The sequence below is a fragment of the Nyctibius grandis genome, chromosome 6, assembly GCF_013368605.1.
Source record: "Nyctibius grandis isolate bNycGra1 chromosome 6, bNycGra1.pri, whole genome shotgun sequence".
In the NCBI taxonomy this organism is placed as follows: Eukaryota; Metazoa; Chordata; class Aves; order Nyctibiiformes; family Nyctibiidae; genus Nyctibius; species Nyctibius grandis.
In genome coordinates this window covers 18,042,377-18,056,316 of record NC_090663.1, presented here as the reverse complement: position 1 = coordinate 18,056,316, position 13,940 = coordinate 18,042,377, and the positions used below count along the sequence as shown (strand labels likewise).

General features: G+C 37.3%; 1 protein-coding gene across 4 annotated transcripts in view; it reads left to right on the top strand.

Annotated features, from left to right (window-relative positions):
- The window catches only part of FAM184B (family with sequence similarity 184 member B), a 45,166-nt gene that overhangs the window by 25,755 nt on the left and 5,471 nt on the right, over positions 1 to 13,940 (top strand). For 3 of the 4 annotated variants that reach the window (XM_068404137.1, XM_068404136.1, XM_068404139.1), the window contains exons 3-8: positions 1,453 to 1,563; positions 7,030 to 7,242; positions 8,493 to 8,646; positions 9,816 to 9,928; positions 10,355 to 10,539; positions 13,497 to 13,643. In XM_068404137.1, the coding sequence (XP_068260238.1) occupies positions 1,453 to 1,563; positions 7,030 to 7,242; positions 8,493 to 8,646; positions 9,816 to 9,928; positions 10,355 to 10,539; positions 13,497 to 13,643 (923 nt within the window). The remainder of the gene's footprint in view (positions 1 to 1,452; positions 1,564 to 7,029; positions 7,243 to 8,492; positions 8,647 to 9,815; positions 9,929 to 10,354; positions 10,540 to 13,496; positions 13,644 to 13,940) is intronic. The other variant, XM_068404138.1, reaches the window with a different exon arrangement.

Genomic DNA, 13,940 nt, shown 5'->3' with positions numbered 1-13,940 from the left:
CAGACCAGTTTTCCTTTCAATGATTTTTTCTTTCAGCTAAGTTTCTTCTAAGTAACTGCACTTTCTGAAACTGACTGCATGTTTTGCAGACAGTTTCTGCTTCTAGGACTGATACGCTCAAAGTTTGTAGTTATCCCTGAGGCACCGGTAGGGATGTTGTGCAGACAGGCTCTTGCTGTACTTATTCTTAGAGAAACCAAGGTCACTGCTAAATTCCTCACTGCTTACGAGTGAAGAGCCGAAGGGGGGGTCGCACCTCCAGGGAGGAGTGGACAGGGCAGGTGACCCAAAATTGACCAACGAGGTATTCCATCCCATACACGTCATTCTCGGTATACAGCGGGGGGATCACAAGGGTCTCGCTCCTCTTCTGCTATGGCCGGTGTCCGAAGAGGACTCTGTCCATTTTCCTGCTGCCCGCGATCCCGATCCGTGCATCCCTGAATCCAGTTCCTGTCCATCACTGGGCCCAGTCTGGACCTTCCTGGAGCCTGCCCTGCAGTGCTGGTGGTGACGTGACCGACATCGGGGGAGCTTGGGTTCTGTATATATTTGTATATATTTAATTATTTCCATTATTATTATTATAATACTCTTTTTCATTATTATAGTTCATTAAAACTGTTTTAACTTTCCAACCCGTAAGTCTCCCTCCCTTTTCTCTGTCCTTTCCCCTTCTGAGGGAGAGAGGAGGGTTAATAGAGAGTGTCTGCCACCGGTTTTATAGCCGGCCCAGCCTTAAACCATGACAATCACTTCAGGACATTTCTAGAAGTTGCACATTCAGTCTTTCTAAAATAAATGATTGCTCGCATTTGCTACAAATGATTGCTGCAAGCTCTTGGTCACTGTCTTGCAAGTGGTAATATAATTGATTTTTCAAAATCTATTTCCAGCAATAAGGTGATTATTTAGTCTTCAATTTTTTATTTTATTTTTATTTCCTCACTGGGATTTTCTTTATGGATGCTATAAGATAGTGCTTCCTTTAATTCCCTTGTTCACTAATTGCCCATTAGTTAGTCCTCTGGTTATTTATATGGTCAATGTATATTTATGTTTTTTCAGATCTTGTAGGTGACTCTTGCATATTAAATTATTTTTGAACATTAGCATCACTCAAGGCAAAACAGTCTGACTCTTCATGCTGTACAGTTTTCCACCTCAGGGAAGCTTTCAGGAGAAGATTAGGATTATGTGAGTTGTATTGTCTAACACTAGTATTAGAAAGAACCAAACCAAACTGTTAACAATTCTGTGATTGAATAATACATGAGTGACATTAAATACAGTAGCATGTATTATTGTGTAAACAGTAGTATGTATTACTGTGTTAACTGCCCTGTTATCTAGGTTAATGTAGAAGAAATGTTCTTTCTTTTTCATGCTGCACGTTTTATCCTAGCTATTGCATGCTCTTTTCCTTTTTTCTTTTTTTTTTTCCTACTTTAGGAGCTCCAGACACAGCTAGAGGAATTTAAAAGAAAATCTGAGTGTGAACTAAAGCAACTAGAGAAAGAGAAAGAAGTCCTAGCTGGCCAGCTTCAAAACTCTTCACTTGAGGTAAACTGGGCATAAATGTAACCCAGTAATAAAAGGGCTCTTCATTTTTTCCTCTCATCTGAGAGATTCTTGATTACATTTAAATTGTATTTGCTGTGACTGTCATTCAAGAAAATTTGAAAAGCCATAACATGTTGGATAAATAATTTTCTGCCAAGGCAATTATTTACACAAGTAAACAGTTCACCTTTGAAATTTCTGACAACTGTAAATACACGTTTTCTCCCCCTCAGGAGTTCCCCTTTTGTGTTGTTCGGTTCTTTTTGGCCAATGCTATCTGCTTTAAAATGTTATGTACAGGATATTTCCTTTTATTCAGTGTGATCATGTGAGGTTTTTGCCTATTAACATTTTGATACTTTTATCTGATGGATAAGCTATAAACCAACAGCTTTAACAGAACTGAAATTTGTGCCCTGGTGAAAAGTTCTGATGATGCTCAGTGCTGCATTTATTTTTCTACCCCAAGTATACAATTGCATTTGGTACCTTTTTCAGGAGAACAATGTAATGATTTGTGATTGTCCATTCTGGGAGATTATGAGTGAATGGACATGTTTTCACCATGAGAATGTGTCATCCACTTCTTTGTATTTTCCTGCCAATCCAGGTTTTGAAGCTCCAAGATTTTACTAAGCAAACTGAGGATATTCCCAAATATACAAAATTTCTTCAGTCTAGCTCAAGAAAAAGTAATGAACAACAGGAATTAAGTAGCTCACACTGTGGAACTACGGAATTACAGATAGCCACTGTTGTTTTAAGTGGCTGTCTATAATTTCCATGGCTTTATATCTTCACTGATTCTAACCAGTTTCACTGCCAGCAAGTTCAGTGGGAGCTTGCATGACAACAGCTCTGCAAAAGTTGGAAGACCTAGATCTTTCTCAGCTGGCATTTGTAGACTCTGAGTGGCCACAATAAGCTCTTTTTGAGTGTTCAAAACCAGAAAAAGTACAGATAGGCTCATCAGGGGGCTAAGCAAGATGTTGGTCCCCCTCTCCTACCTGCTTCCACTTTCCCACATGCCATTACTACTGCTTGGTGCAGTATGTTCCAGCAATCGAGGCATGTGTTGCAGTTATTTACTATTAACATCTGCTTTTTCTCCCATTCATGCTGTACTAGCTGTACTAGTTCCGAGTGCAGCATGGTCTTTTCCCTTTCATTTCTCCTGTAAAGCAGATTTATACATTCTGGTATCAAACAGTTGCATTCTGACATTCTATGCACTTCCCAGTCTTAGAAATAGAGAATTTAAGTGTAGTTCTTAATGTTCTTAAAGTTCTGGCTAAATCCCTTTTTTAGGTTTCATTACACATTTCTGCATGACAGTGTTTTCTACAGGTTCTTCTCTGAGAGAATTTCAGATCAATCCAACCTGTGTTGACCTATCCAGAGTGACTTCTTTGTACCTAATGCAAAACATGGGTTCTCAGAAATCAGTCATCTTTACTCTTTTCCAGATTCCCCTAAATGTACATATTTCTATAAAAGTATCTTAGTCCATTCAAAGATGAAAATTTGTCATGATTACCCAGGAATTACCTGGGTAATGCCTGAAAGTTATACTGCTTTGAGTTGTGAGGGGAAGAGATGGAAGGGGGGAGTAGTGGCACACTGTCCTATCTCATAGTATTGTGTATATGCATGCAGGTGGTGTATTCCACTGAAAGGTCTCAAAGAAATCAAAAGGCTTATGACATGAGGCAATTATTGTTCAGGTTTTGCAGATGGAAAAAGTAAGGCAGTGAGCCACATATTCAGGACAGAGAAACAGGAAAGAAACCTGCGTTTCCTAACTGTTAGTCTCCTCATATCATGAAATCATGGTAAATGCAAGGGGTGGTGGGAAATTATTGCCACTATAAACATGAACATGAATGATAATATAAAATAGTATATATCATGCCATATTTTATGTTCACAACACCATGGTAAGTATGAACAGATACACTGAGAAAAATTTTAGTGTATCTTACAATCTAATAGTGCTCCCAAAAGGGAGGAAATGCTTCTCTGAAGAGAAATTTTTCATTTTTCTTGGGATTGTATATGTTACTTTCTGAACCAATTACTTGGCAGTATTGCTAGGGAAGTTAAGTAATTTTGATTTATAATACTTTCCTTCTAGAAATATGTGAATATTCACAGCCAAGAAACCACCATTTACCATACAACATCAAGTTTCACTGAGGGAATGATTTCCAGCTGGGAACCTTTGCAATGGCTCAGCCCAGAGCTTCCGCCTCAAAGATTAGGCAATGGGCTGTTACTAATCCAGTTCTAACCTGGATACAATTTCAGATCTAAAAATAGCTTCCTTGACTGCATAAGGCACATTTTTGGTTGGGCTGACATAGCTAGAGCACTATGCAGAGTATACAGAATCATGATAATTTTGTCTCTCTGGGGATGCACTTCAAAGTGGTGATATTTCTGTATTGCTGAGATTCTTCTGGACAAAGAAAGCAGATTCACACCTATTTAGTCCTTTGGAAGGAAGGATGTGAGATCTTGTGTGGGTCGAATGCTAATTCATTGGAGTCCTCCAGTTCCTTGCTTTCGCACTACAGGACCCCTTCAACATGTGTTAAAGGGGCTATTCTGGAACTAGGAGGTACATAAAATGGAAGGGCAGGCATCACTTTGTCATGATATATCTTTGAACAATGCTAGCACAGCAATGCCCAGAGCATTGATGAGCTTGTAGGTACCACCAAATAGCAGCAGCAGAAGTGAGCCAGCCTAGTGTGTTCACACCTGTCCCTCTGGTCAGGAATTGCCATAAGTTTAGGAAGGTAGTTAACTGTGAACTTAACTGAAGTAACTGTGAAATAAGCCTAAAGACAATAGTAAAATATAATTTTGTTATTTTTTTGTTACTGCTTATACCATGTTACTGTTTTGATGTAATAGCATCACAGTATGGGTGAAACCCGGTAGCATTTGGGTGCCTTATTTTGACTCGGAACACATTCTCAATTGTAGTGACTCTTCTATAATACATCAAAAGGCAGTTTTAAGTCTTTTATATAAATTCGTCCCCTAGCAATGCATTGAGAAACTTGGATCTTTCTACTTAAAGGGTACAGGAAGACAAAATATTCTCTCTGATTCCAACTTTAGATCTTGCCTTTGAGATTTCACACTTCTTACTTACAATAAATAAAAGAAGGGGAGAGCAGACATAAGATGGACTTCAAGTATTCATAGTGCTTGCAAGCACAGTGAATTAAAATAATCAAAGCAGAAGTCAAACAGGGAAGCCAGCTGTGATGGCATGCACAGCCTTATACTTCCCCAGTATTTTTGCCCATGGGCTGTCAAAGTCTGAGAGGTAGATCTTCAAAAGAATCAAGCCATCCTTCCCAGGAGAAGGACAGCAATTATGGTTAGAAAAGAATGAAACTTGAAAGACTTTTGAAATATTTCAAAACTTATCTGTCCTCTTTTGGTAACAGTTGTTCATTTTTTCGTTACTTGGAAGACACTGGGAGGCAAAATCAGCTGTCATAGGAAAGGGCAAGTGCAAACATAACCCTGAAATTTGAAAAGAATTCAGCAGAGCCTAGAAAAACACTGTTGCCTAGAGTTTATACTGTGGATAGGTGTTAGTTGCATCTTTAAGACCACTTTATGCAATTCTGGTGGATAAAAGTGAATGATTAGCGGCATTAGAGGTACAGTTTTTTCAAGAGCTTTTGTTTTGCAGCAAGACGACATTATAAAACACAAAATCACACAATGTGGCTGCTTCGTAAAAGGAGCCAAATAGATTCTGGACTGAAGTGAGTAGGCATAGTTTCATTGGCTTAAATGTTGCTTTACCAATTTAAACAAACTGAGGGTCTGGCTATCTGTTCTGAAGTGATGAAACACAATAAAATGCCTGGGCACTGCAAAATATTCCAGAGGAGGATTTGCACTGGTGGATTTGAAAGCCCTTTTAATTGAAAGACAGAAGGAGGAAACCTTATGGGATGGAAATGTTTGTTTCTTAACTTCTAATATGTTAGAATTAGCAGGATTCATGAGAAAGAGTGTGTTTATATGCCTGATATATTTGTGTAGGTCTTTTCCCCTAACTCACTGAAAAATAATGTTTTTAGAAATACTTTTCCACCTGATTTCTTACTACATTATGTTCTCTGTTGCTACCAATTTACTGCTTAGCCTACTTCTAGTAAGTATGATCTTATGTTTCATGTTAGTAGTGCTTTGAACCAATAATTGTCTATGAAGAGAGCCTGGAAGGTTAATAATGTTGTGACTACAGCTGAAGTTTATATACGCCTCTTTTCATCTTCCCCGCCTAGATGAATATTTAATTTGCAAAAGAAATATTCCAAGCTACATTTTTCCTGTTTCAAATTTTCTATTAGAAAATATACAGCCTACTCTTCTGGCACATCCTTTTTACTCACTGGCTTACTTTCAGGAAGCTAAGAAAAAAAATGCATGCTTGAGTGTAGTAATGCTAATGCATATTACGTCAGCTGATGGAGGGGACTGTACAGCAGTAACTGTTTCGCATCAAGGGTTAGTTTTATAAGGAACTGCTGTACCTAAAAACTTCATTGTTGCCTTTCTTTACATAGGAAAACATTGGCTTGAGTTCAATAGGTATTAAGACAAAGTGAATGTTTTACCTGTAACCAGAAGCCAAAGTGCCCCTTTGGTTAAATCTTATGATTTACCACTTATTTTTCAAAAAAATAATAAACAAAAATTGCAGCAGCTCTGGAAGCAAAGGTGTGGCTGGCAAGTGGCTCTGGCATCTGCCAGTTCTTGGAGTGTATCCAGGCCACAGATAGATCCCATCACACAGACACATTACAAACAGCTAATGTTTTTCATTAAGAATAATATCTAGCAATTATTCTTCACTAGTTTGTTCAGACAGATAGTTTTCTTTGTGTTTAATTGGATGACACAAAGGAAAAAGCCAAGAAAAGACTGGATGATTAGTTAACTTAAACTCACAGTTTGGGGCAGCTGAAACTAGGTGCTCTGTCAGATTTGCTAACTCAAATCAATTAAAATTACTAAAAAGCAGTAGACATGTAGCATGATGTGCAGAGTTCTTGTTTCCATTGGTTCTAACCTGGTGCTTTATATAAATGGACTCTGCAGTGTTACATCTCCAGGATGACAACAAGCACAGCCTTAGGCCTGCCTCCTGATTTGTGTCATAATCATTGTGCAAATTGAATTATGGATTATACGTATGAGATGGAGATGATTTGGAAAGAAATGATTTAAGAAAAGTATTTGATGGCAACAGATAGTATATGCAAAAGGAGTGTAATTCTTCACTGAAGAAAGGGCTCCTTGCACAAAACAAGTGTCTTGCTGTCTTTCATAGAGCAACACAAGTTCATAAAATGTACTTAAATTTACATAATTCCTCTCCATTGTGAATGCAGCCATTAATCCTGTCCTGCTGACTTACTTTTCTGGAAGGTGGCTCAGCTGAAGCAAATATTAGACCAACAAGCAAATAATTTCAAGGAGTCACTGAAGAAACATAATCTACAGTCCAACAAAGAAAAAGAAAAGCTTTTGCAGGATCTTCAAAACACCATTAAAGAAAATCAGAATGTTAAACTGCAGCTGGAGGCATCACATCAAAAAGTCTTAAAAATGTTGGAGAAAAGCAAAAATCAGGAACTCAAGGTTAGTTTATGACATACTAGTGTGAAAAAAAAATCATATTTGTGGGATAAACCATATTAGCTAGAGCCATTATCAAAACTCAGTTATCTCCAGTTATCTTAGTGATGGGTTGCCATTGTTGCACATAATGAATTATTCTGTGATTTTGAAACCTCATCATCTTCAGGTTGATTTGTTTTCTTTTTTAAATTTTAACATTTGAACTTAGACCACAGTGTGAACGAAATAGTTTCATAAAATAATATAGCCTACCCTCTACAGTTAGGCTGCCATGAATACAAGCTCCTCTAGGTGTGCTCTTGCTTCAGAAATACAAGGGAATTCCTAAGTGTATTATTAACACGACTCAGTTTTATTCTTTTTCATCCATTATTAATTTATGCATAAATACTTTAAAAGAAGTATAATAGACATGTATAATGATGTGTATTGCCTTACATACCTTCGAGAAATCAATTCTGTAAGTGGATAAACAAAGCTTTTAAAGGTTCAAGTGGATTTATTTCAGTGACAAAATGTTAATACAATATATTGAGGTTCTAAAAAATGTTGCTGTTTGAGAAAAAAAATCAACTTAAAAAATCTACATGTGCTTGTGACATGGAGTTGAGAGATCCCTGTTGATATCGCACACCTTAGGGAAAACCTCCTTATAAAAAGTAGTAAAACCACACTAAGTAGAACTAAATATCTTATTTATATATTCAGAATAAAATCCCAGCTTTAACAAAACCAAGCTGAAGGCAGTAAGCTGGTAAAAATGAAACTGAGGATAGGAGTTTGCTTTCAGAGCCACTACAGAGTAACTGCTCTGTCGTTTACAGTGTATTAGCAGCATTTCTAACGACAGTGGAAGTTTTAGCCAAGAACGATACAAGGAAAGATAGAAGCCTTTGTCTGACACACTGTGATAAGTAATAACATACAGGTCAAAACTGGGGGGCTTTGTATGTTGAATAATAAAACATCTTTCTAATGCCAAATAGTGCAAAGGTGTCAGTGTTATTATTTCACGGTGTACAACAAATCTAATAGATGATATTTTGATAATTTCTCTTGTCCCTATTAATTTTTATTTTTTAACTTCAGCTCATTTTTATTCTTGTGTTGATGAAGTGTCATGTAAAGTGGTCATGAAAATAAAAGTTCTACCATGAAAGACCAGATCCATCCTGGCATTACAAGTAAGACAACAAGGTGATAAATAGGCTCCAACCACTTTGTTTTTGGGGGGGGACTTTTGCTTACAGGAGGCAGAAGAACGTTTGAAAAAGGAATTTAACGAGACTTTCAAGATCCAACATCAGTCTCATAGGCTGGAAATACAAGCCTTGGAAGAGAAAGCAAAGAAAGAATTACATGATGAACTCGAGCAGATACAGAAGCAGCAAACCCTGTTGCTAGGTATAATGTCTTATGTCATGCACAGCTCTTACTGCTTGATTATATGCTGAGAAGCACTAACTTTCCTCCCATTCATTTTCTTTCCCATCTTCTGAGAACTCAGGTCTTTGTGAATCTCCTTTTCCATACCCTACGATTTCAGCAATACAGACTTAATATTCTTTGTTAACCTAGCTCTCAGCTGTCAGTGGCAGAACGTTGATGGGAGAGTAGTATGGTGTACAACATTCAAGGATGCATTATCAGGTATATTAAACTGGAATATTGCAGTTAGTGTATATGACTTTCCTGTTTTTTCGTATGATGTGAATAATTATTATGTGTGACTCAAGTCTGTTCTATTGAGTTCAGCAGTGGAGATCAGTTGCTCCATACGTATTGTTTAGGCAGTTTAGAAAGGTCCCTAAACTGTTCAGAACTAAACAGAACACTGCATTAGGAGGACCTGTAATATCTCTGGGTTTGAACTCAGGTTATTGAAGCTCATCTATAAAAGGTTTTTTAATTAAAGAAAGAATAATTTGAAAGTACTTCAAGTACAAACTGGATTCTCTTCTTGGTTTTTTTTTCAGTAATTCAAATTTGCTAGAAAGATTTGTTGTTCTCTGAAGTTTATATGTTCAATAGATAAACTCTGTTCTTCTTCTTCAAGAAAAATTGTAGGGAGACAACAGAGAGACAAAAAAACTTTCTCCTTGTATTTGATACATCCTGAAACTTGTACCCAATATACACAAACATTGCAGTATATGACCGATCTGCTTATGTAAGTGCGGTACTTCTCTAATACAACCAGAGCTCTCCTCAGTCTGCCTTATGGCCCTCTATAGAACACCAGTGGACTTAACGGGGGGAAGCTCAGGGATGGTCCAGTAAAGTTCAAGGTTAGAAGAAAGAATTATAGTGATTTGGTCTGCAAAACAACTACCACAGAATTAATTCTCTGATTCCAATGTTGAATCATTGCTATTATAGCTCCATATCTTCTTACTATTGCTCAACTGAGTTACTTCTCTAGTAATAGGAGGCCATTATACATGATGTCAAAGGAGCTGAGAAACAAAGCAAAATGTAATGTATTAATGTTTTCATCTACATTGTCTGTATCTACCTTCCCCTTCCAGCTGGCCTCTGACTGCCTCAATGATTGTCTGTCTGATTGTTATTAGGATCCCTAAGGACAGAACTCTCTGAGCAACAGACATCATGCACTAATCTCAAGAAACAAATAGAAGAACTCCAAATGGAGCTGAGGAGTGTGAGGACACTGAAGAAGCAACAGGCAAGAATCCCGTTCCTACTTCGTTGCCATGTCGTGTTTTGCGAAAGCAGTAGTATCACATTTCTCCCTCCAGAGATAATAGAAGTGTACAGAATCTCTTACAGAAATGGAATGGGTTTCTGTCCCTTTTGTCACACTTTAAAATGTTAGCATTGTTTATAATCTTTTCCCTATGGGGAGGCTTTTTTCCCATTTAAAGATCAGAATCTACAACACAAGTAAATGAATGAATGTTAGAATAAAATAAATTTTATGGGGACTATAAAATATGTTCAGGAAGTTTTGATCACAGATTTTGTCTTGCACATAGAATTGCACATATAATTGAAAAATCAGTTCACAAAAATTCAATGCACACAATTCCAGTGAGCTCTTCACATTAAATAATTAGAGGCTGTGAGTAACTAAATTTGGCCTTTTTCTTAGGAAGGAAGTAGCCAGAGCCAGATCAGATCTCTTCATGATGAGCTGGAAAAATGTCAGAGTGAAATTTCTGAACTCAAGAAAGAGAATTTACTTTTGAAGGACACAATGGAGCTACTCAGTGCTGAGTTGGAGTCGCAGAAGCAAGAAGCTGCACAGCTTCAGGATAGGGAGAAACAGCACAGAAGGTTTGCCTTAAATTCACACTTCACAGTGGTATCTAGAGAGTCAATAATAATGCCAGTATCAGGGGTGTTCTAAATGTGATGAGTGTCAGAATCTCTCCTTTCTAAAGTACTAATTTTAGAGGTTAGGAGTTTTGCAAAAGCAGTAGTTCATTTCACATATCTCTCCAGCCATAATAAAAGCATTTGAACTTACTGTTCATTATATGTCACAGAGAAATATGTCCAGTGTAGCCCCATGGGAGGGACCTGAGAAAATCTGTGTAAAGTCAGCCTTTGAAAGGCACTGGAAGACATAAATAAACCCCAAACTCACCCAAGAGCTATTAAAAAAACGTGGAATTCTCTGAGAATAAATATCAGGTTTTTATACGTACTCTCTCTAGCTGAAACAAGTGTGTTGTGAACTCTAAAGGGGACACTTGAGAATGCCATATGTACTCTGTGAGACTCTGCTTTGGCTGTAACAGCCAGCTTTGTACTGGGGGAGTAAGGGCAGTGATAGCAGATACTGACAGTGCCTCTGGGCTGATGGAAGCCTAGAGCTGTAGTATGCTGCCAGGGCACAGGAAGGGCAAACTGACTTGTAGTCTTGGCTGTCTTTGTAGAGGGTAGACCGCATCCCCTTGGTATAGCCAAAGGCTTAGAGCACATGTTGCATTGCAGTAATAGCAGCCTTCCCATCTGCGTACAGAAAAAGTGCAGGACTGACTTACCTTTTACATGGGAGACAAGACTGGGGTTCACTGTCCAGTGCATTTGTATGGCTGTTGAATCCTTTGAAATTTCTGAATGATGATACTTAACACATTCTCTTTGCAGAGAGATTGAGGGATCTGGTGCATGGGTCCCTTTCAATTCATTTCTGCAATGGTGTAGAATGTATGCCCCTAACTACTCAAGCTGTATATAGAACAGGATTTCTGAAGAGTATACCTTTAAAGGAATCTTTAAAATTATGTTCTATACAGTCCAGAGAAAAGCACTCAAGGGATACAGTGTCTTTCAGCAGACTCTCAGAGTGGCCAGAGTAATTCCGTTGCTGTGTACTAGTCAGTAGATATTTAAGGAATGAGAAAGAAACTTTTACTTTTTTTCCCTTTGCACTCTTTGGAGAGTTACTTGAAAGTTACTTTCATTTCAAGCTTTTGAAGCAAGATCAATAGAAAGAATTGCAAACCAGAGAGTTTCATCAGTGCCCTCAAGCTACATTGAAGGAATTTAGAGTCTCTGTTCATGAAGAGAAGAATTATTCACATGTCAGTGATGAGGTCTAAAAGGCTTCAAATGCTAAAGCTGCTGGGCTGGAGGATAATCTTTACAGGGGATAGATGGTATAGCTCTACTACAGTAAGCATTTGAGAAAGAAGCATTAATGGAAATTATGTAAGGAGAAATCCTTCAAATAACAGGAGATAGAACCAAAGTGCTCAAATGGTCCTAGGCACCTGATACAGGCTGCTCTGAAATTAACCCATGGAAGATCTGGAACATTAACTTGCAGCTCCTGTTTTGCTTTTGCAGGACCAATAACTTGGGTAGGGGAATAGTTAAATTGGTGAGTGCATATAAATAACAGCTTTTTTACTGTTGCTTTAACAACAGTGACCTTGTCTTATGCTATATTGTTGTTTCTGATTTGTTTCTGATAGTGGCTTGTTATTTGCATGTGCCAACTTTTCATAAACAATTATTTAAAATTACTATTCCTACTGTTGCCAAGTAAGTGAAACCAGTAATCTGCTTGAAGTAATCATTCCCATTTCCATTCTCTTGAATTGTGTGAATTCCAGCTTCAGTACAGAAACCTTTTGCAAGGCCTAGGATGAGAGCAGACAAAGGGTTTTTTTTATGGGAAGAGAGGACAAGTCCCAAAATCATTATTCTGAAGGAGAGCTTTTATTCTACCCCTGAAGATACATTTCAGGGATTCTGCTTCCATTTTTACTCTTATTCTTCTGCTTCTTATTTTGTGCCAAGTGCCAAACCAATCACTCCCATGGCTGTGCTCTAATTTCAAGGGCAGAAACCTTTTGTGGACCTTTTGGCCGTTCCTGAAGCACTTCAGAAACAAGTGAAAGGGGCTTAGAAATACATGAAAAACAAAAACAAAAAACAAGTAAACTGAATATCTTTTGTGAAAATTACGATTGTTATTCTTCTAAATTTAACATCTCAGTTTTAATCAGTGACCAACAGAACATGGGCTCTGCATTGAGTGAATGAAAAAGTTTCTCCAAGGTTTAACAAAATGTTAGCAAACAAAAGCCAACAAGCTAACAATGATCCTTCAATAGATGCCTATTGGTTTTGGCGTTGGTATCAGCAAGCAATGTTATGGCTAGGCTTGAAAAAATGTTAGGCATTTTTTAGTTTTCAATTGACAGTGTTAATCAAATAGCAGTATCTTTCAAAATATATTGTCTGTTAAAGACAAATGTTGTAGTTAAAGGCAGTGTTACAACATTTCTGACCTTCACTTTAAAAAAAAACTATATTTAGGATGGTGGTAGGCAGTATTAAATGTTTCTGGTGCCATAACGTGATGCAATATAGCATCAAAGCATCATGTTAAAATCCCAGAGATTTCAAAATAATTTTTCTTAATACAAATGAGTTCCTATGGTACTTATATTGTCATGTTTGACCATTAAGATTGATGTACAAACTAATCATAGACAGAATATCAATAGCATCATTATATAGAATAGACTTTCCATTTCCTCAAGACTGAAAGTCTCCCAATAATTTTCCTCTTCCTCAGTTCAGTGTTAGTGTGGTTCTGCTTCAGATGGCAACTGAAGTGTCGAAGCCAAATAAGTAAGCAGAAGCCCAGAGCTAAGCCCAGTTAACTACCTTTGTAGCCAGCAAAAGACCTCAAAACCGCATGCTTTATTATCAATGATAATAAACTAGTATTGAAATGTGAGAATTCAGACATATTTTAATACCAATGAAAGGCTACTGGTAGAAGACCTCAATATCAAGCATATAAAAGAATTGGACACACTGAAACAAGATCACCGGAAGGAAATCGAAAACATATTATCTGATTTCAGCAGCACTCGGGCACATCTCCAAGCAAAGATTTTCTCCTTAGAAACTGAGTAAGTCATTTAAATAAACTCTGGCTCATACTGGCAATGAGTTCTGTTTGAAATTATTATTCTTAGTATGTATAATTTTTTTATTATTCATATGTAGAATATTATAAGCACTGAAATAGAAGTGTATAGGTATTTCCTTCGCAAACACAAAAAGACCCAGATATATTGTAATAAACTCTGAATATTGTTAATGTAAAGCACTATACATACAGTTTTACAATGCTAAATTAAAACCTGCACTTAACACATTGCAACTTTATGAAGTTTGCATCTTTTTCAGAAATCATCTTTTTCACA